Source organism: Neoarius graeffei, chromosome 11, assembly GCF_027579695.1.
Source record: "Neoarius graeffei isolate fNeoGra1 chromosome 11, fNeoGra1.pri, whole genome shotgun sequence".
In the NCBI taxonomy this organism is placed as follows: domain Eukaryota; kingdom Metazoa; phylum Chordata; class Actinopteri; order Siluriformes; family Ariidae; genus Neoarius; species Neoarius graeffei.
In genome coordinates this window covers 9,775,764-9,800,844 of record NC_083579.1, presented here as the reverse complement: position 1 = coordinate 9,800,844, position 25,081 = coordinate 9,775,764, and the positions used below count along the sequence as shown (strand labels likewise).

The 25,081-nt window shown below is 40.6% G+C and overlaps 2 protein-coding genes across 5 annotated transcripts in view; both read left to right on the top strand.

The window, feature by feature from the left end:
* Window positions 1-10,559, top strand: part of kif11 (kinesin family member 11) — a 45,079-nt gene extending 34,520 nt beyond the window's left edge. Inside the window, exons 18-23 of the mRNA XM_060933384.1 lie at window positions 1,568-1,707; window positions 1,918-2,197; window positions 2,544-2,766; window positions 4,131-4,300; window positions 6,607-6,717; window positions 10,124-10,559. Of these exons, the coding sequence (XP_060789367.1) occupies window positions 1,568-1,707; window positions 1,918-2,197; window positions 2,544-2,766; window positions 4,131-4,300; window positions 6,607-6,717; window positions 10,124-10,243 (1,044 nt within the window). The 3' untranslated portion in view covers window positions 10,244-10,559. The remainder of the gene's footprint in view (window positions 1-1,567; window positions 1,708-1,917; window positions 2,198-2,543; window positions 2,767-4,130; window positions 4,301-6,606; window positions 6,718-10,123) is intronic.
* Window positions 10,560-10,870: 311 nt separating this feature from the next.
* The window catches only part of slc22a15 (solute carrier family 22 member 15), a 67,088-nt gene continuing 52,877 nt past the window's right edge, over window positions 10,871-25,081 (top strand). For 2 of the 4 annotated variants that reach the window (XM_060933388.1, XM_060933387.1), the window contains exon 1: window positions 10,874-11,128. In XM_060933388.1, the coding sequence (XP_060789371.1) occupies window positions 11,017-11,128 (112 nt within the window). In that variant the 5' untranslated portion in view covers window positions 10,874-11,016. Of the gene's footprint in view, window positions 11,129-25,081 lie in introns of all 4 variants that reach the window. The other 2 variants (XR_009655612.1, XM_060933386.1) reach the window with 2 other exon arrangements.

Sequence of the window (25,081 nt, the reverse complement as noted above, 5' to 3'; positions counted from 1 at the left end):
GTTTGACCCATATGAGAAGGGAGAACGGAAACATAAGGATCTTTTGAATTATTTGGACATGGGGGGGACTATATTTAAAATCCAAAGAGGGATGGAGGGAGGAAAATTAAAACAAAAGAAATGAAATGTGGCGGCACGGTGGTGTAGTGGTTAGCGCTGTCGCCTCACAGCAAGGAGGTCCTGGGTTCGAGCCCCGTGGCCGGCGAGGGCCTTTCTGTGTGGAGTTTGCATGTTCTCCCCGTGTCCGCGTGGGTTTCCTCCGGGTGCTCCGGTTTCCCCTACAGTCCAAAGACATGCAGGTTAGGTTGCCTGGTGACTCTAAATTGAGCGTAGGTGTGAATGTGAGTGTGAATGGTTGTCTGTGTCAGCCCTGTGATGATGACCTGGCGACTTGTCCAGGGTGTACCCCGCCTTTCACCCGTAGTCAGCTGGGATAGGCTCCAGCTTGCCTGCGACCCTGTAGAAGGATAAAGCGGCTACAGATAATGAGATGAGAAATGAAATGTATAACATAAATGTGATAAAATTAATGATGTTTTTATTCAGTAAACATTTTAAAAAAATGTTCTACAACACTCTAGCCTAGTGACTTACCAGTAACAAAATGGTCTGAACATATTCTGTACTGCTGTAGACTTGAAGTATTCAGATCGGCTCAGCATAAAGCAGCTAGATAGGCTACTCTCTCTGTCTCCTGGCAGAAAGCTCCTTGGTTTGCTCCCCTTGTGCCTCAATCACAGCTGGTATTCTGAAAGACTTCTTTTCACCTTTCCCATCAGCTTTGTTAGAACCCTAACACAGCACAAGTTTACCATTGTAGGTTTTTGATGAATCGAGTGCCTCGTGGGTTCACATACCATGCGCTGCCGTTATTTCCCCCTAATCACGAGTTTGTTGGTCTTCCAATATGGCGCAGGGTTTGTTTACTTCCGGTTTCGGGTGACGTCAGTGCAAGGGGTCTATAAGGCATGTACGACGAGATTGAGTGGGATAATTGTCTTCTATTTTGAGAAATGGATTTTTTTTGGGGGGGGCTGCTGGTTGGTAAACTATCTTAAAGGTGTATTACCATCACTGACTGGGCTGGAGTGTGGAACAGGAGGTATTGGGAGGGGGGAGAAACTATTCTTTTTAGCAATTTCTACTTATTTTAAATACTTGATGAATTTTGGGGTTTTGTTTTCAAGTACAGGTTTTTATTTCGTCCTCAGTTGGTTCAGCAACACGCTCTGCTGTTTTAATTTTCTATACTCATGGTATAGGAGCTAATAGCCTAGTAGAGTAGCCAATCGGATCATGCGACTGCTCATATCCAGTGAATGTGAATAGTTTATTGCCTTTTGCACAAATGCACTGCGGTACAGGTGCATTGGAATTCTTGAGCGTTTTCCACAAGTCATCTTTGTAGAAATAATAATTAATAAAAAAAACTATGTATCCAAATTATTGGTTTTTAATATAATGTACCTTTTATACATTAACTGCACAAAGAGAAAAGTGTAAAAATAGCAATGTTAAAATAATGTACGTATTGCCTTGTTACTGATCGCTGGGTTCTGTGTTGCAGCGTGTAGCGCAGCTCATTCAGTGTGTCCAGGATCAGATGAACCTTCTGGCCCTGGACACACAGTCTGACTTTAAGGGCCTTCAGGAGGCAGCAGATGCCCAGGGAGGTCCAACGGAGGCCCTGAAAATCACAATACAGAGGTGAGGAGGGCGTGCTGGGCTTTAGTCACTAAAATCCTTATTCTTGTTAATCACCTGTGCCACAGAGCAAAGTGGCTAGAATGCATTAACCCAGCATTTAAGTTAATTTAACTGGTGCAGTAAAATTCAATTGACCACTTCGTGCTATGTATTTCTAGCATTTTAAACTTTGTGAAAGGCGATTTTTAAGGAGTTTCTTCTCATGCTTAGTAAATGCACCGTGGCTGAACAGGAGAACTTGTCGGTCAGCGCTCGTCTAAGTTCATGCACAGACGGCGTGATGAAGGAGATGAGTGCAGTGGCGGAGGACGGACATACAGCGTTGGAGGAAGGCGGCGGTTACTGCAGCTTCCTGAAGAGCTCTCTGGAGTCACTGACCGACTCAAGCCTCCAGTGGTGTCATGCAACCAGAGACCTGACTGAGAGACGTGCAGAGGAACAGCGGAGCCTTGCGGAAGAGAACGGCGTTGCAGCGCACAAGCTTCTGAAGGTAAGACGACAACTCCGAAGTTATTCCAACAAGATTTGGAATTTAAACAACTGGTGCGCATGTAGGTGTGCGTCCCTGCATAAACAAGTGAAACGGTAATAAATGACTTAAAAAATCCAACGTGTAATCGGGAACCTGTAAAGCTGCAATTGTACATCTTCGTTCAAAAAGGATGATAATTCTCTTGCGTTGTCATTTTTCTGATTAAACAACTTTGTAGCAACAGGATTCATTTAAAAAAAAAAAAAATTTTCAGGCAAAACTGGAATTCAGTTAATTGAACATGATAGAAACGAATGGTTAATTGAATAGCAGCTATATTGTAGTGCTGTTTGTGTATATGCAGTGTGTCGAAGAGCGCCGTCAGGCCGCAGTAGAGGAGTGCCAGTCTCGCCTCGCTCCAGTGCAGCAGGAAATGGAAGGGCTCCTGAAGAGCGTGGATGTGCAGATAGGTGAAGACCACGTCCTCCTGCAGCAGCACAGAGACGAGCTCTCGAGTCTCGCCACACAGGCACTTAATACGGTCAACAACTTCCTCAGTAACGAGCTCCAGCAGGATCTGCCTACCGGTGAGGCACCAGGATATAATTTAGTAGGGAGCAGGCTTTATAGACCCCTTTCACATGACGTCACCGCGCCGCGAGATTTTGTTAGGCGCCATATTGGAAGACCAAGTACATGCACTCAATATAAAACAAAAGTACGAGCGAGAGTAAAGTGACACGATGGCTGATTAATTCTGGTTATGTGAGTACATTACCAGCTGCAGAAAGGGCACGGTATGTGGAGAAACTGGCTGTGATTGATGGGTTTGACCCATATGATAAGACTCATGGCAAGGGAGAATGGAAACATAAGGAGGACCTGACACCAATTCTGCCATCTGTTTGCTACCCAGACATTGTAAACTATTTGTTGTTTACGCCCAGTGCCTACACTCAGTGTTCGAACTATGCCGATATTTTCGGGGGGTCCCTTTTTTTTCCCTTGGGGTGCTTGCGCTTGTCTCGGAGCGCAGATCTCCAAACACATGAGAAGCCTATCTTGTGCACATATCACACGGACTCCACACACGCATCGCATCTGAAGTCATAACTCATCAGGGGAAATCGTGTCCGCATTGGCATGTTCAAAAAAACAACCTCGCGTCAACAATGATGCCACACGCAAGAAAAAAAAAAGTCAGGCTACTCAACAACCAACCTGGCAGCAGCGAGCAAGCCCCAAACCTTCCATTATTATTGTTGTTATTATTATTATTATTATTAAATTGTAGAAGTCTGGGAGGCTTGCTCCTCATCCAGTTATCAACTTGGGGCCAGTTTAGCATGTTTTAAATCTGAATTTCTTGCGTTTGCTTACCTCAGTGTCCACAGATCATGCACAGACTTATCCACAGTATTTTGCCAAGTCTCTCACAGGTTTCTTTCAAGTCTACTGTTGGGCCAATAAATCATAAACAAATCTGAGCTGTTTTATTTAAGTCGTTTGCCACTCCACTTTATTCTCGTGGGTTCACATACCACTGCCGTTATTTCCCTCTAATCATGAGTTTGTTGGTCTTCCAATATGGCGCAGGGTCTGTTTACTTCCGGTTTCGGGTGACGTCAGTGAAAGGGGTCTATTAATGCAATTAGACGGAACATATCTGTTCAGGTGATTTTTTTTTTTTTTTTTTTTTTTTCTGTGCTCACCTGGCAATGCTTGGTTATACCCTCCTTAGGTGTTGTAAAAAGACGACTATTGCTCTTTGCAAACCAGGCAGTTTTGAATCTGGCACCTAAACTCTCTCAAAATAACTGTTTTTGCTGTAGAAACGCGCTTCTGATTTTATTTGGGGTAATAGCATTATGGCTTTGTAGCTATTTATAGGAGCAAGTGTATTTGATGAAGGGAAAAAATGTGTGTCCCCCCCCCCCCCCCTTCTGTGTAGGAACAACACCAAAGCGTAAGGAGTACATGTACCCACGTGGTCTGGTACCTCTGAGGAGCAGAATGGAGCTGGAGGAGGAGTTTAGGGCTCAGCAGGAGCAGCAAACAAGCATGCTCGGTCAGTGTGACGTCCTCACCGAAGGAGAGGAGGAGGAGAAACGTGTAGAACAGGTACAGGCCCCAAGATGTATGGAGAAACATTCTAGGAATGTTTGTTGCCTGTGGGTGAGGGTTTTTTTTTTTTTTAAGGGAATATTACAGAGATGCCTACTAGTACGGATTGGCCGTATTTTGTACGGAAAAGTTACGTAAATACGATGTTGCGGCGAACAGTGGTCTGTACGGAGTGATTATAAAGTCTTTAAAAAAAATCCAGTGAGTTGTTGTTTTTAAATGTCCAAGTGACTTTTTCAATCCATGCGCGATTCACGGCTATTTATTTTTACGACAACCACACATGCTGTGCGTGACATGCGCAGATAACGCACATTTGTTCGCGCTATTTTCATTTGATGTCACACGCATGGTGCTGCTTCTCAATAGTGGAAATGAAACGCTCAGTATCGGGACAAGTGAAGCACAGGTCTCCGGTGTTCCTCCTACGATATACGGTAGAATGGCCGTGCGTTACACCCAGTCAAAAGGGCAATGGATACGCGCACTGCAAACTGTGTAGAACTGACATTAACATCACTCATGGTGGTCGCGATGACTGCACGCGGCATGTCAACTCCAAAAAACATATGGAGTATGCTGAAATGGCGAGTCAGGCGGAAAGTAAATCTGGGGGTATCCAGCAGTTTTTTGCGAAATCCGTGGATGAAAAGACATGGAACGTGACCCGTGCTGAAGCGGTGATGGTTGACCTGTGCTTGGAGTTGAACTCGCCAATTAGTGCCATGAAATGCGAGTTAAACTTATTCAGTTTCTTTTTACATGTCTGATTTTTATTCACTGAAATATCAAACACTGGCTGTACTTCTTTAATTCAAAGTCTTTTCAGTGTTGCAAGTGCAAATGTACATGTAGTATGATCAAAAACAGAATTTTATGATTAGTGTTGTTGGGATTGTGGCAAAAAATTGATCATTCCACTGTTTTAAATACAATTATAAATGTCATTTTATTCAATGTCTCTTCTGAAGCATTATGCTGAAGTATTTATATATTGGGACATTAAGATAATGTCGGACTCTCTTTGGCATGAAGTAAGAAATTTTTTTTAAATTTTATTAGAATCTAACAGGTAGAACATTTTGCCAGCCAATATAATATAATACTTTTTGAGGAGTTGTTGGGGTTCACCCAGAAAGAGACCCCGATTCCTTCGTGGGCCACCCTTGGATCCGGGACGAATGATAGAACGATAGAAACAGACAGGGGAACCAGAGAGTTCACATGCCAGTTTATTCGCACAGTCACTTCGTCAAAGATGAAAGATTACAAACACCTTTTATAACAAATCATAATCTCTCCAAACGGCTATTGTGTCTGTCAAATGTGTGTTTGTATGTGACCTCAGAGAGGGGTGTGTGTGTGTCTATGGGAGGGTGTGAGTGAGTGACAACATTTTGATGTCTCTATGTGCTAGGTCAGCAAATCACATCTTAATTCCATATGTATGTGTGTGAATGAAACCTTCAATCATAAGCAAAATAATATTTCAGCAATTTCATTTACGTACGTCAAAGCGCGTGAGATGTTTTTACGACAATGTTTTAAACAAGGACTGTTTGGTCTAACAAAAGTGTTCTTCTCCACTGGACGAAGGTCAGGCTACACAGGAGCAGTTTAAAATCACTGCCATAGTATATGCAATAGTCCAAAATAATAAAGGATCTTAAAAAGCTCTAAAATATACTATAAGTAATATATACTATAAAAATATGAGTCTTAACTCTTTGTTCAGCAATAAGGCTACCATTACATCCAACATTTAAAGTGTGTGTGTGGGTCGATCTGACACTAAAACAGACCTTGGTGGGTCCTTCAGACACTTCTCTGTTCAAAATACACATTTCATAAACAAAATGTTCCCAAACAATGTCCAGCCGAAACAGAAGGTCATTTTTAACTGAACCTTAAGTTAACTCTTAATTTTGTCACCATTTTAATAATACTTTTATAAGAATAATACTTATATAAACCTAACAGGAGTTACATTCAATACCAATGATTGGTAGTCAACCGTAATGTCTGCAAACAGGGAACACTATTGTATTTAGAAAAATGTGAGAAATTGTATGCTGTGGAAATTCAATTGAGATGGCTGCTTGCGTTTTTGTTTATTCAATTCGCACAAAACTGTACTTTTTAATAATTTAAATGTTAAACATATTGGTGTATACACCTCTTTATAATGGAAATGTGCATAAATTAATGTTACTGAAAGTCATTCCAAAATACTGATGTTTTCAAGAATACTGAAATTCAAAATTTGGGTTAGGCATCTCCTGATATTATCTCAATCTGTTTAGGACTCTCTGGAGGATGATGCTTGTTGCTCCAGTGACAGTAACTCAACACAGCAGTCGATATCTGATGAGAATCTGATCTGCTATGAGGAGGGACGGGTTCCCTTCTTTAAGGCAAGTTATCATCCGTGTGTGTAAATGGAATGTGTCTGTTTAAATATTTACAACATGCATGAACTAACTGTCGAATTGGCTTCATTTCGACTGGGTAGAGTAGAGCCAAAATTTTCCGAACACCATGTGCTTGAACATCCTGTTCCAGATTTGGCCCCTTTTAGATCTCATTAGACTTTGGAACATGGCTGAGGATTTGTTTATTCAGCTACAGGAGGCAAAAGCTACCGTTAAGAACCTCGGTGTAATCCAAGGTTAATCTGTATGATTTGCCATGCAAGGATCTATAAGGCCAAAAGTAGTATATGGACACCTGACTACTCGACCTACAATACTAGTGTTGTACCACCACTCTTCGGTGTTGGCTTTGCAGTAGATTTAGGAGACTTAGCTGTTGGGATTTGTTCATTCAGCTATAAGGTCAAGTACTGATGTTTTGGTGAGAAGATCTGGAGTTCAATCAGTGTTCTGGTTCATCCAAAAGGTGTGTAGTGGTGCTGAGGTCAGGGATTTATGCAGGACAAGTTCTTAAACCTGGGTTCTGAAATTTTCTCCACTTCATTGGAAAAATGGTCATAAATATTCACTTTGGGAGGAGTTAAGTTACTGATTTTATGAACGTGGGTTTAATACAGATTTAAACCAACCAAACTGTCACCTAAGGGGTGTTCACACGGCAACTTTTACTCCGGTGTAGCACCGGGGCTGCCCTGGTAGAGCGTTCACATGTGTAGCCCCTGAAAGCTGCTTAAACGGTGCAAATCTAACCCTGCTCGGGAGGTGGTTTAAGAAATTTACTCCGGAATAAATGCTAGTTTGCGGGGCAGCAGCGATATAAAATGGGACGTCTGAACGCTACAGGGGTAGACTCGCTACGCATGAGGAGAGTTGATTACATACGGGCATTGCATAATTTGCATCCTGGAATTTTGCGCTTCCAAAATGGTGAATATCAACAACAGAACTGCGTGTCTTCCAGTGTTGCCAGATTGGGCGGTTTTAAGTGCATTTTGGCGAATTTGAACATATTTTTAAATGTCGGCAGTATCTGGCAACACTGGTGTCTTCATCCACGTTGTTTTCCCAGCGCTTGGTGATGCTATGACAACCGGGAAAAGGAAGTACATTTTCACGCATGCGCATATTTCATTTCCACATTACTACTATCGTATAGCACGGTCGCAAAAACTGCCGTGGGGCTGCACTGGTGCTAACACGCTTCTCTCTAGTAAGCAGGTTTGTGATGTGTGAACGCTCAGTAAAATTTACACTGGTGTAAGATATATCGCAACAAAATACATCAGTGCAGCATCAATGCAAATATGTGCCGTGTGAACACCCCTAAATATTTGTACAGATACAGCTAGGCCTCTCCATTATATAAAATTTGGGCTCTACTTCAGCCTTGAAGAAGGACTTTTTTTTTTTTTTTTTTTTTTGGGTGCTCTGTGCACCACCAAGCTAAAATAAACCTTTAGTTTGAGCTTATTTCAGGTTATTTTAGCATGGAATTATTCAAAAGAGGATATTGGGACTCTCTCTTTGCCCTTTACTTCAACACAACTTGATTTACAATTGAACAAAGTCAAGAAGACTCTTGGAACAACCAACAGTGAAGGAATCCCATTTTCCTGTCGATTTATGAACTGAACAGAATGACCTCTGTGGTTTTATCATGCGTTGGTTACACCAGGGCAGTTTATATCCTTGCTGTTGAACAGACTGGGGGTTAAGTCCACTTTTCCTGAGGCTTGTGGGTTTTAAGGGAGATGAGCATCAATGGGCTGGGAAGGTTATGTCTACCTTTACAAGATCTTCTCACCCATGCACATTCAAAGATTGATGGCTTTATTAGTTTTTATTTATTTATTTTTTAAATTTGTCATTCACGTCAGTTTGCATATGTCACTAGTAAAATTAATCATCAGTTTAATAAAAATGCATCCTTACTCGCTCTCCCTTCGGACCGCAAATGCGCATTATAAGCTACATCGTATTTCAACATTCCAGATACCAGATGACTTCCAAGTCAATTTTTCTATTAAATATTTTATATTGTATTTTCTTTGGGGGGTGAAAAATACCTGGGGGCTTTAGCCCTGAAACCTAGCTCCCTTCAGTTGCTTGCCAGCTGACAGCACTTTGGCAGGGGGTGGGGTGTTTGAGGCTGATTTTTATTTTAACTGATCCCTGTGTTCCTGACACTGTCTATGTTCAGGGATTGTTGGAGCGCTGAGTGGGCTTTGGCCCTTAAATCGGCCTTCATGCTTGAAGACCATTCCAAAAAAAAACCCAGCTTGGACTGCACCATTGTTTTCACGCAGAGATAATTGCACCACCATACCAGGCTAATTAAGATGCACTGCGACTGGCCAAACATCTCTTCACTGCAGTTAGATTTCAGCAAATGGAGGGATTTCTAGAAAAGATGACTCATGATGACCATGCATTCGTTACTGACGATGGCTAGTAACCTTCTCTTCGTCACTGCTGGATTATGTTCGTCAATGACTAGTGTGACGAGCACCAGCTGGAACCCTGTTACACTCCAACCTTGGACAAACCATGTCCTCATGGAGTGTGCTTTGTGCACAGGCGTCGTACTGGAACAGGTTTGGGCCTCTCCCTTCCAGTGACGGGAAAGCGCAAAACGACAGCATACAGAGGCGTTCTTTACAATTGTGTACTTCCAGCTTTTGGCAGCAGTTTGGGAATCGCATAAGAGTGTGACAGGCAGGTGGTTACAGACTTGGCCAGAGAGTAACTTTGGTACTAAAGTACATCTAGCTGCTTTTCTTTCTGTTGACATCCCCAACATCAGTGACTAAGGTGTTGGTCGACTAGGTGATGCAAACCTTTAATATGACCATATTCTAAGTAAAATCTAAAAGCCTTGGCTTGTATAGTGGCCATCATGCACACCTGTGAATGAGCAGTCATTGTAGAAATATAATGGTTGATATGATGAACCTTTCTGTAAGGAGACACTTTTATATGACGTTTTATAGGTGTCGTCTCATGTGTTGGTGTTTTAACAATCAAAGGTAAAGCTGTAACTTTTTTTTTTTTTTTTTTTTTTTTTTAGTTTAAAAAAAAAAACCTAATTGCTCATGGATGGAAAATGGCTGTGGTAGAAGGGGGAATAAAACATGCTATCGGAAAAGCATGAACTTCAGGTTGATTGGTCATAGTAAAGACCTTTACAACCAATTGTGATGCAAAAATGAGACTTTGAAGTTGAGGACATAGTCCAATGCAAAATTTTTTTTTAAAAATGCTGTGGTTTTGTTGCCGTACTGTAAAATCAGGAGGCCATTTGGGACACAGCCCACATTCCCTTGCATTTTAGACCTTGGCCCACATGGACATGGCGATTTTTATTACAATGTCCATTTCTCTTCTACAGAAAAAGTCTAAGAAGGAGAACTTCAGCAGCAAGTCTCTGAACCGTTCAAAGGTAGCTGAAAACGAAACCTCGGCGACTCCATCTCGATCCAGATTACCCCTCAGGGCCCAAAATCAGTGATGATGCCACTTCCTTTTCTTTACTGTTACCTGTAGAGACTGAGTACTACTTGTATTTCTATAACGTCGCTATTTTATTCAATGAAATTTCTTCTGTATATCTTTTTATTCTCACTGTTTTAATGTTAAGTAATAAAGGTGTTATGTACCATTTTTTTTAAATGTTTTTCACTTGGTTGATATGGGTATTTGTGTTCGTTTTGTCTTTAATTTTTTGAATTTAAGAACGACTGCTGATTTCAGGGTTATTTTTGTTAAAAAAAAAAAGGTTAACTTTTTTATTTTTAATCTCCTAATAAACATTAAGATTTTCAAGAGTGATGGTATGACCCTAGTGCTTTTATTCGTGTGTTTTTATTTTTTAAAAAGTGTGTTCGTTCCAAGTGGACCTGAAAGAACTTCGAACTATTCAGGAAACCTGTCTAATCAATCGCTTGTTTATTGGGTGGTGATTCAGTACCTAAAGGGTTAAAAACCTGACTTTGATTCAATTCTTCCGGGAGCGGGATTTTGATTGTAAAGGTTCCACCAATCAGATTCCAGCACTAGAGCACGTGACGCAGCCACGTCTCGGCGTTGTTCGGATATAAATGGATGTTCACTTCCTCCCCGCGCGCCCTACTTGGTGCGTGATGTATGTGAAGCGGCTGCGTCCTACAAAGGGCACTAGATTAATAATTTGAGCTTGTTTGGGATTCGGATGCAGAAAGCGTGCCCTTCGTTTCTTCCATCTTCGGGGTTTGTTTTAAATGTTTGGTGTTAAACCTGTGTGACATGTTACACCGCGATACACTTCTCAGAAATGGATATGGAAGAAGCTTTTCAGCAGGTCGGGCAGTGCGGACGACACCAGAAACGGATAGTTGCTCTGTTGCTGCTGCTGCAGGTAAGTTGATGGTTAACTAGCATCATGCCACGGTTAGCAAGCCTTAGCTTTACAAGCTGGAGCCAAAGCAAGTCTTGGGTTTATTTATTATTAATGCACTGTAATGTTTTGTTTATGATGAGCTGAAATCGCTCACAGTTGAAGCTCCTTTCTGGTATCAAGCGTGTGGTTTTATTTTATTTTTTTGCACCTCTAAATGTCAGTTTTCAGGCTTCAGATTTTTATAGCAAGAAGGTTTTTGCAAATTCTTCCTTTATACTTGTTTTCTTAGCCTTCAACTTTACATGCATCACTACAGTGAGGTCATGACGTAAATATCATCAGCTGTCCGCTAATTCATGTGCAACCACGTGACAAATTGTGACGTAAGCACGCGCTGCCATGTTGGATGATATACAAATCCAGGATGCGGACATACGCACAAGTAGCACATTTCAATTCTTGTTTCTCTGTTAGAGTGGCGGCTCCAATTATCGACGGTCCAGAATCACTGACTTTTTTTTTTTTCCAGATTTACCAATAAACTATTTTACAAAGCTGACTTTCAGTTCCAACAGTTATTACTGGTTAAAGTAGAACTGTGTGGAATCAATTTTGTGCCTAAATGTTCATACAATACTTTTGAAATATCAAACCAAAACGAAAAATCAATTTTTTTTTTTTTTTTTAGACTGGCAAACATTTTGTGTAATCATGCAAAATATCAGTATTACTCTTCAGAAACCTTTTTTTGTTCTGCGTGTTTCTCAGTTTTGTTTGATGTAATTTATTTTGGTTGCGATTCCAGCTCTCTCGTTTGCGCTCCCTGACTTTTTGCTTGCAGTTTTGGCACAAACATGACATGTGGGCGGGCTGTCCAGGAATGCATTCCCATTGGGTAACTTGTGTTTGACTGACAGCTACACTCAGCCATTCCCTACTCGGATTCTGGCGGACTGTTTGACGAGTGACCGATCCATTGACGGTAAACAAGGATGGAGTGGACTTCAGTGGCGACTATGATATTGAATTAAGTGTAAATTCAATATCATAGTCGCCACTGAAGTCCACTCGATCCTTGTTTACCATCAATGGATCGGTCACTCGTCAAACAGTCCGCCAGAATCCGAGTAGGGAATGGCTGAGTGTAGCTGTCAGTCAAACACAAGTTACCCAATGGGAATGCATTCCTGGACAGCCCGCCCACATGTCATGTTTGTGCCAAAACTGCAAGCAAAAAGTCAGGGAGCGCAAACGAGAGAGCTGGAATCGCAACCAAAATAAATTACGTCAAACAAAGACAAGGAACAAAAAAGGTTTCTGAAGAGTAATAGACTGATATTTTGCACAATTACACCAATAATTTGTTTGCCACTCTTAAAAAAAAAAATTTGACTTAAACAAAATTAAAAAATTTTTTTTTTTTTTAATTTCAAAAGTATTGTGTGAACATTTAGGCACAATTGATTCCATAGAATTGAAGGCAATAAAAAAAAATTCTCATTTTATAAAATGTAGGAATTAGGGCTGTCAAACGATTAAAAAATGTAATCGCGATTAATCTCAGAATTTCATATAGTTAATCGCAATTAGACTTGGACAAAACTTTATCTCCGAAGGGCGAAGAGCGGTACATTAAAAGAGCAAGAAAATAAAATCGCAAAGAATAAAATCACAAAAATGGGTGGGCAAAAAAACCAAAACAAAACTGCATATGTACAATGGCAGGCCTGTTGCCAGTAACAGTGTTTAAAAAAAAAAAAAAAAGGCAGCAGATAAAATATGGCAAATAAATAAAATGACACATGGGTAAAATTAAAATGACTATTAGTGACATTGTAGTTAAAGTGACAAGGTGATATTGTAATATTGCACATCAGGACATGTGACAGGGTGGCCGCGGGTCCTTAAGTCTTAAATTAAATTTTCCTAAAATAAGGCCATTAAAAAGTCTTAAATTGTCTTAAGTTTCAAACCCCGTGGTATATAAAAATATATTTTGGAAATGTTCAGAACTGAAAGGATAGATCTAGGTACTGGACCACCACCACCAAATAGATCATCCACCAAAATATTCCCATTTTACCTGGAAAATGAAATTATGCCATCATTATTAGAACAATTTATATACAAGTGCATCTTTATATCATCAACGATATCTGATGACTAGGTTTAGTTTTGAACGAGTATTTTGCAAAAAAAAGTTTTCAAAGGAAACTTCTCACTTTTTCCTACCTACCCTAGAAAATCTGTTGTAAACTTTTGGGAAAAACAATTTTTTTTCCCTACCTACCTACCCTATTTTGAAAACCCAGGAAACACATATTTTGTTTGGCCCTATCCTTATATTATGTTCTGAGTGTGTGAATGCCTGTCAAAGAAAAGAAATGAAGTACTTCTACTAGAATAGTGTTTTCTGGTGAATGTTTACAAGAACAATAAGGCCAAAAAAAAAAAGTGTGTTTCCGGTTACCTGACCGACCCTAATCCGTACTGCCCGACCCTAAACTTTTTTTTCGTTTTTTTCCCAGTTGCGACTTTTACATATAACCCAACTGCGTGAACCGGAAGTTTTTGTCATTCACTGGGAAAATCAGGGCTTTCCACAAGCGCCGGCTGCCGGCCATACAGCCGACTACACAATTAAGTCCAGCCGGCTACTTTAATGACTTATTTTTGTAGCCCAGTGTATTGATCAAATCAATAGCTGGATGTCACAAAATTTTCTTCAGCTGAACACAGATAAAACAGAAGTAATTCTATTTGGAAAAAAAGATGAAAGACTCAAGATTACCACTATTCTTGGCACAAAAGGGATTAAAACTAAAGAAATGGTTAAAAATCTTGGTGTTTTCATTGACAGCGAGCTAAACTTTGACAGTCACATGAAAGCAATCACTAAAACGGCATTTTATCACCTAAAAAACATTTCCAAACTAAGAGGACTTGTGTCAAAAAATGATCTGGAAAAACTAATACATGCCTTCATCTCTAGTAGGGTTGATTACTGCAATGGCCTTTTCACAGGCCTGCCAAAAAAGACCATCAAACGACTTCAGCTGGTTCAAAATGCAGCGGCTAGGGTTCTCACACGAACAAAAAGAACAGAGCACATTACTCCAATTCTAAGGTCCCTTCACTGGCTTCCAGTAAGCTACAGAATTGACTTTAAAGCATTGCTGCTGGTGTACAAATCTCTAAATGGTACAGGGCCCAATTACCTCTCTGATATGTTGCAGCGGCCTAACCCAATCAGATCTACCAGATCGCAGCAGCAAAATTTACTATTAAAACCAGTTGTTAAAACAAAGTGTGGTGAAGCAGCTTTTAGCTACTATGCAGTGCAGCTATGGAACCAACTGCCAGAGGACATTAAAAATGCTCCTGCTGTTGGCAGCTTCAAATCTAGGTTAAAGACCAAGCTGTTCTCAGATGCTTTCTGTTAAATAATTAATATTGTCTTCTTTACATTTTTTATAATCTTTACTTTCTCTGCATGTTTTAAATTTACTTTAATTTTATTCTATTTTATTCTTTATTCTATTCTGCTGGTTTCTTTTTTTTTCTCCTCCTATTTGACTTCATTTTATTATTTTATTTCTATTGTTTAATTCTTATTTTCTTTTAATTCTTTTAATTAATTGTTTTAGAATAAAAATAAAATTATTTTATGTAATTTTATTTCTCTATTGTTTACTGTTTTTGTTTTTACTTCTGTAAAGCACATTGAACTGCCATTGTGTATGAAATGTGCTATATAAATAAACTTGCCTTGCCTTGCCCGCAGGCTCTAAATATTAATTTTCGATTTTAATAAAATTAAATGTTTATCTAACGGACTGACAATAATGTCAAACTGAACCGCACTCATTTAAGTTGTGATTCGCGCTGTTTGTACCGATAATAACCACAAATTCCCCGCCGACTTCGTTGATCAAGGGAGAGTAACTCATCCGCGGCCCCGACATGCGGTGTGTGCGCGCACTCGGCGGAGGCAGTAGTGTGTCGGGGCCGTCGGAGGGAACAGAAGCAGAGATAACGCTTATTTTGTCTTTCACCTAGAGACATGATTCAAACTTTAAAACGGAGACAAAATTCTCCTGTGTGGATCTGGCATTCAACTTTTTTGCTAGGTTCTATACTTTTGGCTCAGTCACAGATCAAACACCATGAGCAAATCTGGAGAAACTCAGGCTTTATAATGGGGGTCTATTGCGTTACACACCAGTGCAGCTCAGGAGTTTAGAGTGGAGGCAGCCTGAAAAAAAAAAGCTCTAACTTTCTCATTTAAACTGTTTTCTCAGCCACAATTTTCACTCTACACACACAATTTTCTCAAAAGTTGTAGTCACACATTGTGTGAATCAAGACAAGTGTCTCCCTGAGCGATAGTACTTACGGTTTTTGAATGAGAAGCCTGAAAGTAAGGAGAGGACAGCCGCGCTCTCCCATAGACTCACATTATAAACCTGGCAGCGCTTTTACTGCAAAATCAGAAAAGTCACTTGTTTTTAACTCGCTCTAGTGTCCACATTTTTTACACTAGGGACAAAAAAATTGACATTAATGTGTTCATGGGAGCCTTGTAGCACTCAATGTGAAAGACTTTTGTGAATAGCTCCTTCCGTTTCTGTGTAAATCAGCGTTGCTCGAGGAGAGGGAACTCTGAGAGAGAAAAAGTGCTCTTTGCTTGTTATATTGTGTGTTTTCCCTGCACCGTTACCAAGGCGACGAGCTGCACTCAGGGAGCAGAGAGGGGTGGGGCTGCTCTCTCTCTCTCATGGTGGATTGAGCTGTTATATTTACAGAAAAATTCATGTGAAAAGGTGTCTCATGATTCATCAGAAGGTGGTAACTCAGGTGACCTGCAAAGAAATTCATTATATTTTGTGAAATTATTCCCGTCTAAATATAGGTTATGGCAGCCATCTTGAAAAAAAAAATTCAAAAAAAAAAAAGCCTGCCTACCGACCCTAGTTTTGAAATCTACGTAACCGGAAACACATTTTTTTTTTGCCTAAGTTACATTAAATTATATAGGTTTTTTTTTTTCAAAAGGGTACGTTTTTGCGTGACTTTGGTCTTAATTTTTTTTGGAACATGGTATGAAAAAGTCTTAAGTCTTAAATTTAACTTGGACAAACCTGTAGACACCCTGTGTGATATTGCACTAGAGTATTGTACAGAAGACTTAAGTTATTGTAACTGTCTTAAGCCTAGGTCACAACCGGACGTACGATTTTTTGGCCGTGCGATTTTTGGCGTTTCCCAAATCGCTGCGTTTTTTTTTTTGTTCGTGGAGAAAGACGCACGTTGGCCGTAAGTTTGTCTCGCAACCTGAAAAAAACGTAAGCGCCCGTAGAGTTTGTCTGACATGACAAAGAACCTCTGCGGCCAGTCTACGGCTCGAAAATCAGCACGTCACACGCGCGCCCTCCGTGCATTTCTTGCGTTTTTTGCACGTAGGAGCATGTACGGCCGGTTGTGACCGAGGCATTAGACTTCTTAGAGTTCAGGAGGAGAATAACACTTGGAACAAAGGTTGCTCTCCTCCTCTGGGTCTCACAGGCCGGACAGCGGAACCTGCGACCAGACGGCAGCTACTCAAACGCCGGGAACAAAGCATGAGTCGAGTCCTTAAGAATTCGACGAGCCAGGCTGCTAGCCTGCTGCTTGTACACAGCATTCAGGTGGCGAGCAGGAAGTCCAATAATCTTAGAACACACTACACCTTGACAGTATTATAGAGGGATTTCACTGACGTCACCCGAAACCGGAAGTAAACAGACCCTGCGCCATATTGGAAGACCAACAAACTCGTGATTAGGGGGAAATAACGGCAGCGGTATGTGAACCCACGAGAATAAAGTGGAGTGGCAAACGACTTAAACAAACAAATCTGAGCTGTTTTATTTATGATTTATTGGCCCAACAGTAGACTTGAAAGAAACCTGTGTGAGACTTGGCAAAAAACTGTGGATATAATGGACAAGTCTGTGCATGATCTGTGGACACTTCGAGGTAAGCAAACGCAAGAAATTCAGATTGAAAACAGGCTAAATTGGCCCCAAGTTGATAACTGTATGAGCAGCAAGCCTCCCAGACTTCTACAATTTAATAATAATAATAATAATAATAATAATAATTTAGGATGGTTTGGGGCTTGCTCTCCCTCCTATTATATAAATAAAGCATAGTTGTTGTGTAGGCATATCATAAATACATATGTATAATTTGGATAAATTAACCTAAATTATGGATACCTTAATAGTAACAAAAAGTATTAATTTTTCAACTGAAAAGATATATTATTAAAAGATATCAACAAGATTACCTTGGCCATAACTATGTGTAGGTTATTCTTAATAACAGCTGTAATATCACGAACCAAGCCACTAACAACATAATTGTAAGCCTGTAGCCCTTTGTAGGCTTTCAAGTCATCAGCAGTGTAGGCACTGGGTGTAAACAACAAATAGTTTACAATGTCTGGGTAGCAAACAGATGGCAGAATTGGTGTCCGGTCCTCCTTATGTTTCCATTCTCCCTTGCCGTGAGTCTTATCATATGGGTCAAACCCATCAATCACAGCCAGTTTCTCCACATACCGTGCCCTTTCTGCAGCTGGTAGTGTACTCACATAACCAGAATTATCATCCATCGTGTCACTTCACTCTCACTCGTAGTTTGTTTTATATTGTGAGTATGTATGTATGTACAGTCTTGTTCAAAATAATAGCAGTGTGTTTAAAAACGTGAGTAAAGCTCAAAATCCTTATAATAGTTTTTATTTCCATGCATTGGGAACACTGCACATTATATTCTACATCAAAACATGAAGAAAAATGTATCAGTGTTTTAATTACTTTACAGAAAATGAAGAAAAATGAATTTTGGGCTGTTCAAAAAAATAGCAGTGTCTGCATTTTTCATTACAAACTCCAAATATTTACTGTATAAACTGAAAAAATCTTTAGGATTTAGCATTCCTGTGAATCAACTAACTAATATTTAGTTGTATAACCACGGTTTCTGAGAACTGCTTCACATTAGGGGTGGGCGATATATCGAGATTTGCGATATATTGATATGTTTTATGAACACGAAAAAGATTTTGGCATATCGTATATATCGAGATAATGCTCTAAATTAATATGATTTCGCCACTGTGCTTAATTTCCTTCACTGTGCTATGGTGCTGTCCGCCCCGCCTCCTTCGTGTGTTTGTACCCCCTCCCCTCGCGTGTAGGCGGCGTGTTAACTCATTCAACATGGCGGCGCCCACAGAAAGCCCGGAGGCGGCAGAACTCGTACCAAAAAAAGGACAAATGGCTCCATTATATGGAGATATTTTGGTTTTAAACCGTCGGACGAACAACAGAAAGAGGTCTACTGCCGGGAATGCAGGAAATTGGTGGCGACCAAAGCGTCGAGCACCACGAACCTGTTTAACCATTTACAGGTACGCCACAAACTTTTGTACGAGGAGTGTGCCAGGCTGAGAGTTAATGCGGTGAGATGAGTTTGAGTTTTGTTTTTAAAGGAAAAGGAAGGCAATATGTATTATTTCTATAAGTCAAATTATTATTTATGAAATGAGTTTTTTTTTTTGTTATCTTAAATGTTTAAGACGCACTTTATAAGAACTGCCTACCCTCAGGTTTTATGTTTGTAATTAAAATAAGGCAATATGGGCAATTCCATGTAAATGTCAACCTCACCATGCAAAAATAAAGCAACATGTAATACATCAAAACCACTCCCAGAGATATCACCTAGGCCTGTATTTTACAGATGTGAATAAGTTGAACCAATTTGTAACCAACCTAATATGTCACTGTCAGTCTTTCTTTCTTATAATGTAAAACCCAAGCTAAAATCAACTTTGATCATGTACAATTCTATATTATTGCCACAAGCCACAGAAATGTATGCTAAAATCCACAAAACAGCAAAACAATAGCCATCCTAAATATTATTTAAGAACTTTGATAGTTTTAGCTGATATTTAGAGAGTTTTTCAAAGGGTTATGGTGGTTAAATTGCTGATTTTCTAAACATATGCCATGTCTATTTCAGACGCGTCACATCCATAACGGAATTTCGTCACATCCATAACGCTGACTTTTCCTTCCGAAACTCTGCATGAAATACAAAATATTTTAAACAAAGATTTTTTAATATTCACCTTGGACCCCTCTATCAAATGGATATCTCCATTTCGACATTAGGTTTACGATTTCACAGAGTTTGATAAAAATGTACAGTCACCCAAGAAAAGTGATACTTTTTCTGTCACATCCATAACGCATCTTTTATTGGCATTTTCTGGCATGCCCTAGATGTACTATGGGAATTGTTCTTGTTCTATCACTTCTCCAGTATGGTACAGCCTTAAAATATGCAACACCTGTTTAAATACTGGGAGACAATAAAACATGCACTGGGTCATTTGTTGCCATTTTGAGTTCAAGTGTCACGTCCATAACGCTGGAATTGCCCATATACTACTTCCTTGGTTTGATAATTCATATTAAAAATGGTGCACAAGCACTTTGTTACTAGTACCTGTCTACCTCTAGGCACTTGGCTGCCTACCTGTTTGCACTTCAATAAAAAAAACACCTTGCTGAATTTGGTGTGTCTGTTTTTTGGGGGTTGTTTTTCCTGCATAGATATCGAGATATAGCAAAAACATATCGAGATTTTTTTTTTTCTCCATATCGCCCAGCCCTACTTCACATCTGTGTTGCATGGAGTCGACCAACTTCTGGCACCTGTGAACAGGTATTCCAGCCCAGGATGATTTGACAACATTCCACAATTCCTCTGCATTTCTTGGTTTTGCCTCAGAAACAGCATTTTTGATGTCACCCCACAAGTTTTCTATCGGATTAAGGTCCGGGGATTGGGCTGGCCACTCCATGACTTTCATTTTGTTGGTCTTGAACCCTGATGCTGCTCGCTTACTGGTGTGTTTGGGGTCGTTGTCTTGTTGAAACACCCATTTCAAGGGCATTTCCTCTTCAGCATAAGGCAACATGACCTCCTCAAGTATTTTGATATATGCAAACTGATCCATGATCCCTGGTATGCGATAAATAGGCCCGACACCACAGTAAGAGAAACATCCCCATATCATGATGCTTGCACCACCATGCTTCACTGTCTTCAGAGTGTACTGTGGCTTGAATTCAGTGTTTGGGGGTCGTCTGACAAACTGTCTGCGGCTCTTGGACCCAAGAAGAACAATCTTACTTTCATCAGTCCACAAAATGTTTCTCCATTTCTCTTTAGGCCAGTCGATGTGTTCTTTGGCAAATTGTATCCTCTTCAGCACGTCTTTTTTTTAACAGTGGAACTTTGCGGGAGCTTCTTGCTGATAGATTAGCTTCACACAGGCGTCTTCTAATTGTCGCAGTACTCACAGGTAACTTCAGACCGTCTTTCATCACCCTGGAGCTGATCATTGGCTGAGTCTTTGCCATTCTGGCTATTCTTCGATCCATTCGAATGGTAGTCTTCCATTTTCTTCCACGTCTCTCTGGTTTTGCTGTCCATTTTAAAGCACTGGAGATCATTTTAGCTGAGCAGCCCATCATTTTCTGCACTTCTTTCTGCGTTTTCCCCTCTCCAATCAACGTTTTAATCAAAACACGCTGTTCTTCTGAACAATGTCTGGAACGACCCATGTTTCTCAGGTTTTCAGAGAGAAATGCATGTACAACATGTGCTGGCTTCATCCTTAAATTAGGGCCACCTGACTGACACCTGTTTTTTCACAGAATGAATGATCTCACTAATTGAACTCCACACTGCTATTATTTTGAACACGTCCCTTTCACTTAATTATTCGATTACACAGACTCAGGAACATGCATATCATGAATGTTGGGTCTGTTGGTTTTCTACGACTTTACTCCACCTACTGGTAAATTATTTGCCATGTAGTAATATAATTTCCACCAAAAACAGTGATTGATCTGGTTAGTCATGTTGGACTGCTATTATTTTGAACACAACTGTATGTACTTGAGGTCTTCCAATATGGCGCCCTAACAAAATCTCGCGGTACGGTGACGTCACGCGGTAGCCCTCTATACAGGCGGTTCCTATCCTGTACAGTAATGGAGTAATACCAACAGCATATAGAAAAAGCTAAAACACTTTCAATGAATGTATAATAGAATGTCAACAAGAAGTTCTGACTCACAGAAAACGAGTTCAGTTTCCTTAGTAGGTACATCATTATTATTATTATTACAACCCCGATTCCAAAAAAGTTGGGACAAAGTACAAATTGTAAATAAAAACGGAATGCAATAATTTACAAATCTCAAAAACTGATATTGTATTCACAATAGAACATAGACAACATATCAAATGTCGAAAGTGAGACATTTTGAAATTTCATGCCAAATATTGGCTCATTTGAAATTTCATGACAGCAACACATCTCAAAAAAGTTGGGACAGGGGCAATAAGAGGCTGGAAAAGTTAATGGGACAAAAAAGGAACAGCTGGAGGACCAAATTGCAACTCATTAGGTCAATTGGCAATAGGTCATTAACATGACTGGGTATAAAAAGAGCATCTTGGAGTGGCAGCGGCTCTCAGAAGTAAAGATGGGAAGAGGATCACCAATCCCCCGAATTCTGCACCGACAAATAGTGGAGCAACATCAGAAAGGAGTTCGACAGTGTAAAATTGCAAAGAGTTTGAACATATCATCATCTACAGTGCATAATATCAAAAGATTCAGAGAATCTGGAAGAATCTCTGTGCGTAAGGGTCAAGGCCGGAAAACCATACTGGGTGCCCGTGATCTTCGGGCCCTTAGACGGCACTGCATCACATACAGGCATGCTTCTGTATTGGAAATCACAAAATGGGCTCAGGAATATTTCCAGAGAACATTATCTGTGAACACAATTCACCGTGCCATCCGCCGTTGCCAGCTAAAACTCTATAGTTCAAAGAAGAAGCCGTATCTAAACACGATCCAGAAGCGCAGACGTCTTCTCTGGGCCAGGGCTCATTTAAAATGGACTGTGGCAAAGTGGAAAACTGTTCTGTGGTCAGACGAATCAATATTTGAAGAAGTTCTTTATGTAAATCAGGGACGCCGTGTCATTCGGACTAAAGAGGAGAAGGACGACCCAAGTTGTTATCAGCGCTCAGTTCAGAAGCCTGCATCTCTGATGGTATGGGGTTGCATTAGTGCGTGTGGCATAGGCAGCTTACACATCTGGAAAGACACCATCAATGCTGAAAGGTATATCCAGGTTCTAGAGCAACATATGCTCCCATCCAGACGATGTCTCTTTCAGGGAAGACCTTGCATTTTCCAACATGACAATGCCAAACCACATACTGCATCAATTACAGCATCATTGTTGCTTAGAAGAAGGGTCCGGGTACTGAACTGGCCAGCCTGCAGTCCAGATCTTTCACCCATAGAAAACATTTGGCGCATCATAAAACGGAAGATATGACAAAAAAGACCTAAGACAGTTGAGCAACTAGAATCCTACATTAGACAAGAATGGGTTAACATTCCTATCCCTAAACTTGAGCAACTTGTCTCCTCAGTCCCCAGACGTTTACAGACTGTTGTAAAGAGAAAAGGGGATGTCTCACAGTGGTAAACATGGCCTTGTCCCAACTTTTTTGAGATGTGTTGTTGTCATGAAATTTAAAATCACCTAATTTTTCTCTTTAAATGATGCATTTTCTCAGTTTAAACATTTGATATGTCATCTATGTTCTATTCTGAATAAAATATGGAATTTTGAAACTTCCACATCATTGCATTCCGTTTTTATTTACAATTTGTACTTTGTCCCAACTTTTTTGGAATCGGGGTTGTATTATTATTATTATACATCATTAATCGCATTTTTTAAAATCTATGTCAATGAATAAGGCTTTTAAAGTGAAATGTTACAATTAAAATGGTGAACACATTTTATGCTAAAAGTACTTGTTAAAAACTGCTGGGACAAGAGAAAATGGTAAGGGAGTTTATTCACTCACATACTCGGCAGTACTGAACATACAAAACACAGAATTGGATTTTGTGATGGATTAGGGAGCTGTAGTCTCATCTCATCTCATCATCTCTAGCCGCTTTATCCTTCTACAGGGTCGCAGGCAAGCTGGAGCCTATCCCAGCTGACTATGGGCAAAAGGCGGGGTACACCCTGGACAAGTCGCCAGGTCATCACAGGGCTGACACATAGACACAAGACAACCATTCACACTCACATTCACACCTACGCTCAATTTAGAGTCACCAGTTAACCTAACCTGCATGTCTTTGGACTGTGGGGGAAACCGGAGCACCCGGAGGAAACCCACGCGGACACGGGGAGAACATGCAAACTCCGCACAGAAAGGCCCTCGCCGGCCCCGGGGCTCGAACCCAGGACCTTCTTGCTGTGAGGCGACAGCGCTAACCACTACACCACTGTGCCGCCGGGAGCTGTAGTCTCAAATATAAACCATGTAGTCACATACTACTGTGTCTCAGTTCAGACGTGTGTGACAAAAGAAAATAAAAATGAAATAAAACTTCAATTGTGCTGGAGTTGTATTCAGTCACAGCCGATAGGACTTCACAGTGCTGTGCAAACAAAAGTAAATCGCAGTCGGACTTCAAGAAAGGCATTTCGTGTCGTATCACAGTGCTACAGCATACTGAAATCTCACGTTACAGAAGTATTTTAGAACTGCAAAGTGCATCCTAAAACCAACTCAATCACACTGTTCTTTTGAAATGAAACTTCCTGTTTAACAGACCTTTCTCCATCACTCACACTTCCTCTTATTCAAGCAGCGCGCGACAAGCCTCAACAGGAACTATGGGTGACTCATCTCATCTCATTATCTCTAGCCGCTTTATCCTGTTCCACAGGGTCACAGGCAAGCTGGAGCCTATCCCAGCTGACTACGGGCGAAAGGCGGGGTACACCCTGGACAAGTCGCCAGGTCATCACAGGGCTGTCACATAGACACAGACAACCATTCACACTCACATTCACACCTACGGTCAATTTAGAGTCACCAGTTAACCTAACCTACATGTCTTTGGACTGTGGGGGAAACCGGAGCACCCGGAGGAAACCCACGCGGACACGGGGAGAACATGCAAACTCCACACAGAAAGGCCCTCGCCGGCCCCGGGGCTCGAACCCGGACCTTCTTGCTGTGAGGCGACAGCGCTAACCACTACACCACTGTGCCGCCCTACGGGTGACTCGCAGGGCCAAATTAGAATTTGCGTTCACAGCACTATTATATTGAAGGAGTTGGATAATCAAAGTTTTTATTGGCTTAAAAGTTTGATAAAAGGGTGTCTGTTGATAGGGTTAAAGGTTCATTCCAGTCATCATGTGCCCACATGGCCAACTAAATAGCCTGAAGTAGGGCGTACCAAATGGTAATTTTGTCCCGACGCCATATTTGGGGCCCTCCTGTACCCCCACCAAAGCTCTGAGTGCCCTGAAACTCTCTAAGTACATAGTAGAGTTCCCAAATATGATGATAAATCAGTTGAAACCTCATCAACATAAAAACTTTCCAAGATATGGACCCCCAAAATGTCAAAAAAATTGTGTCATTAAAAAATCCACTTTTAAGGGGTTAATATCTCTAAAGTTAGTAAACCTGTGCTATTTTTAGGTGCAGAATCTGATAGACAGGGCCAGAATACATAGATATAGCAATTTACAGGTCTATAGAGATCTTGCAGTCACGTGACCGGAAAGTACACAGCCGCCATTTTGTCGGTAAAAAACACCGCTGAATACTGCTGCACTCGTGTGCAAAATGGATAAATTTCAACCAACGGACTACACGGCTCATTTTTCTAATGTACAGATTAGGGTTGGGCAGTATTACGGTAAGAAGGTATCCCGAGGTATCCAAAAGTACCAACGGTATCGGTCTCATTACCGTCATTTTAAAAAAATA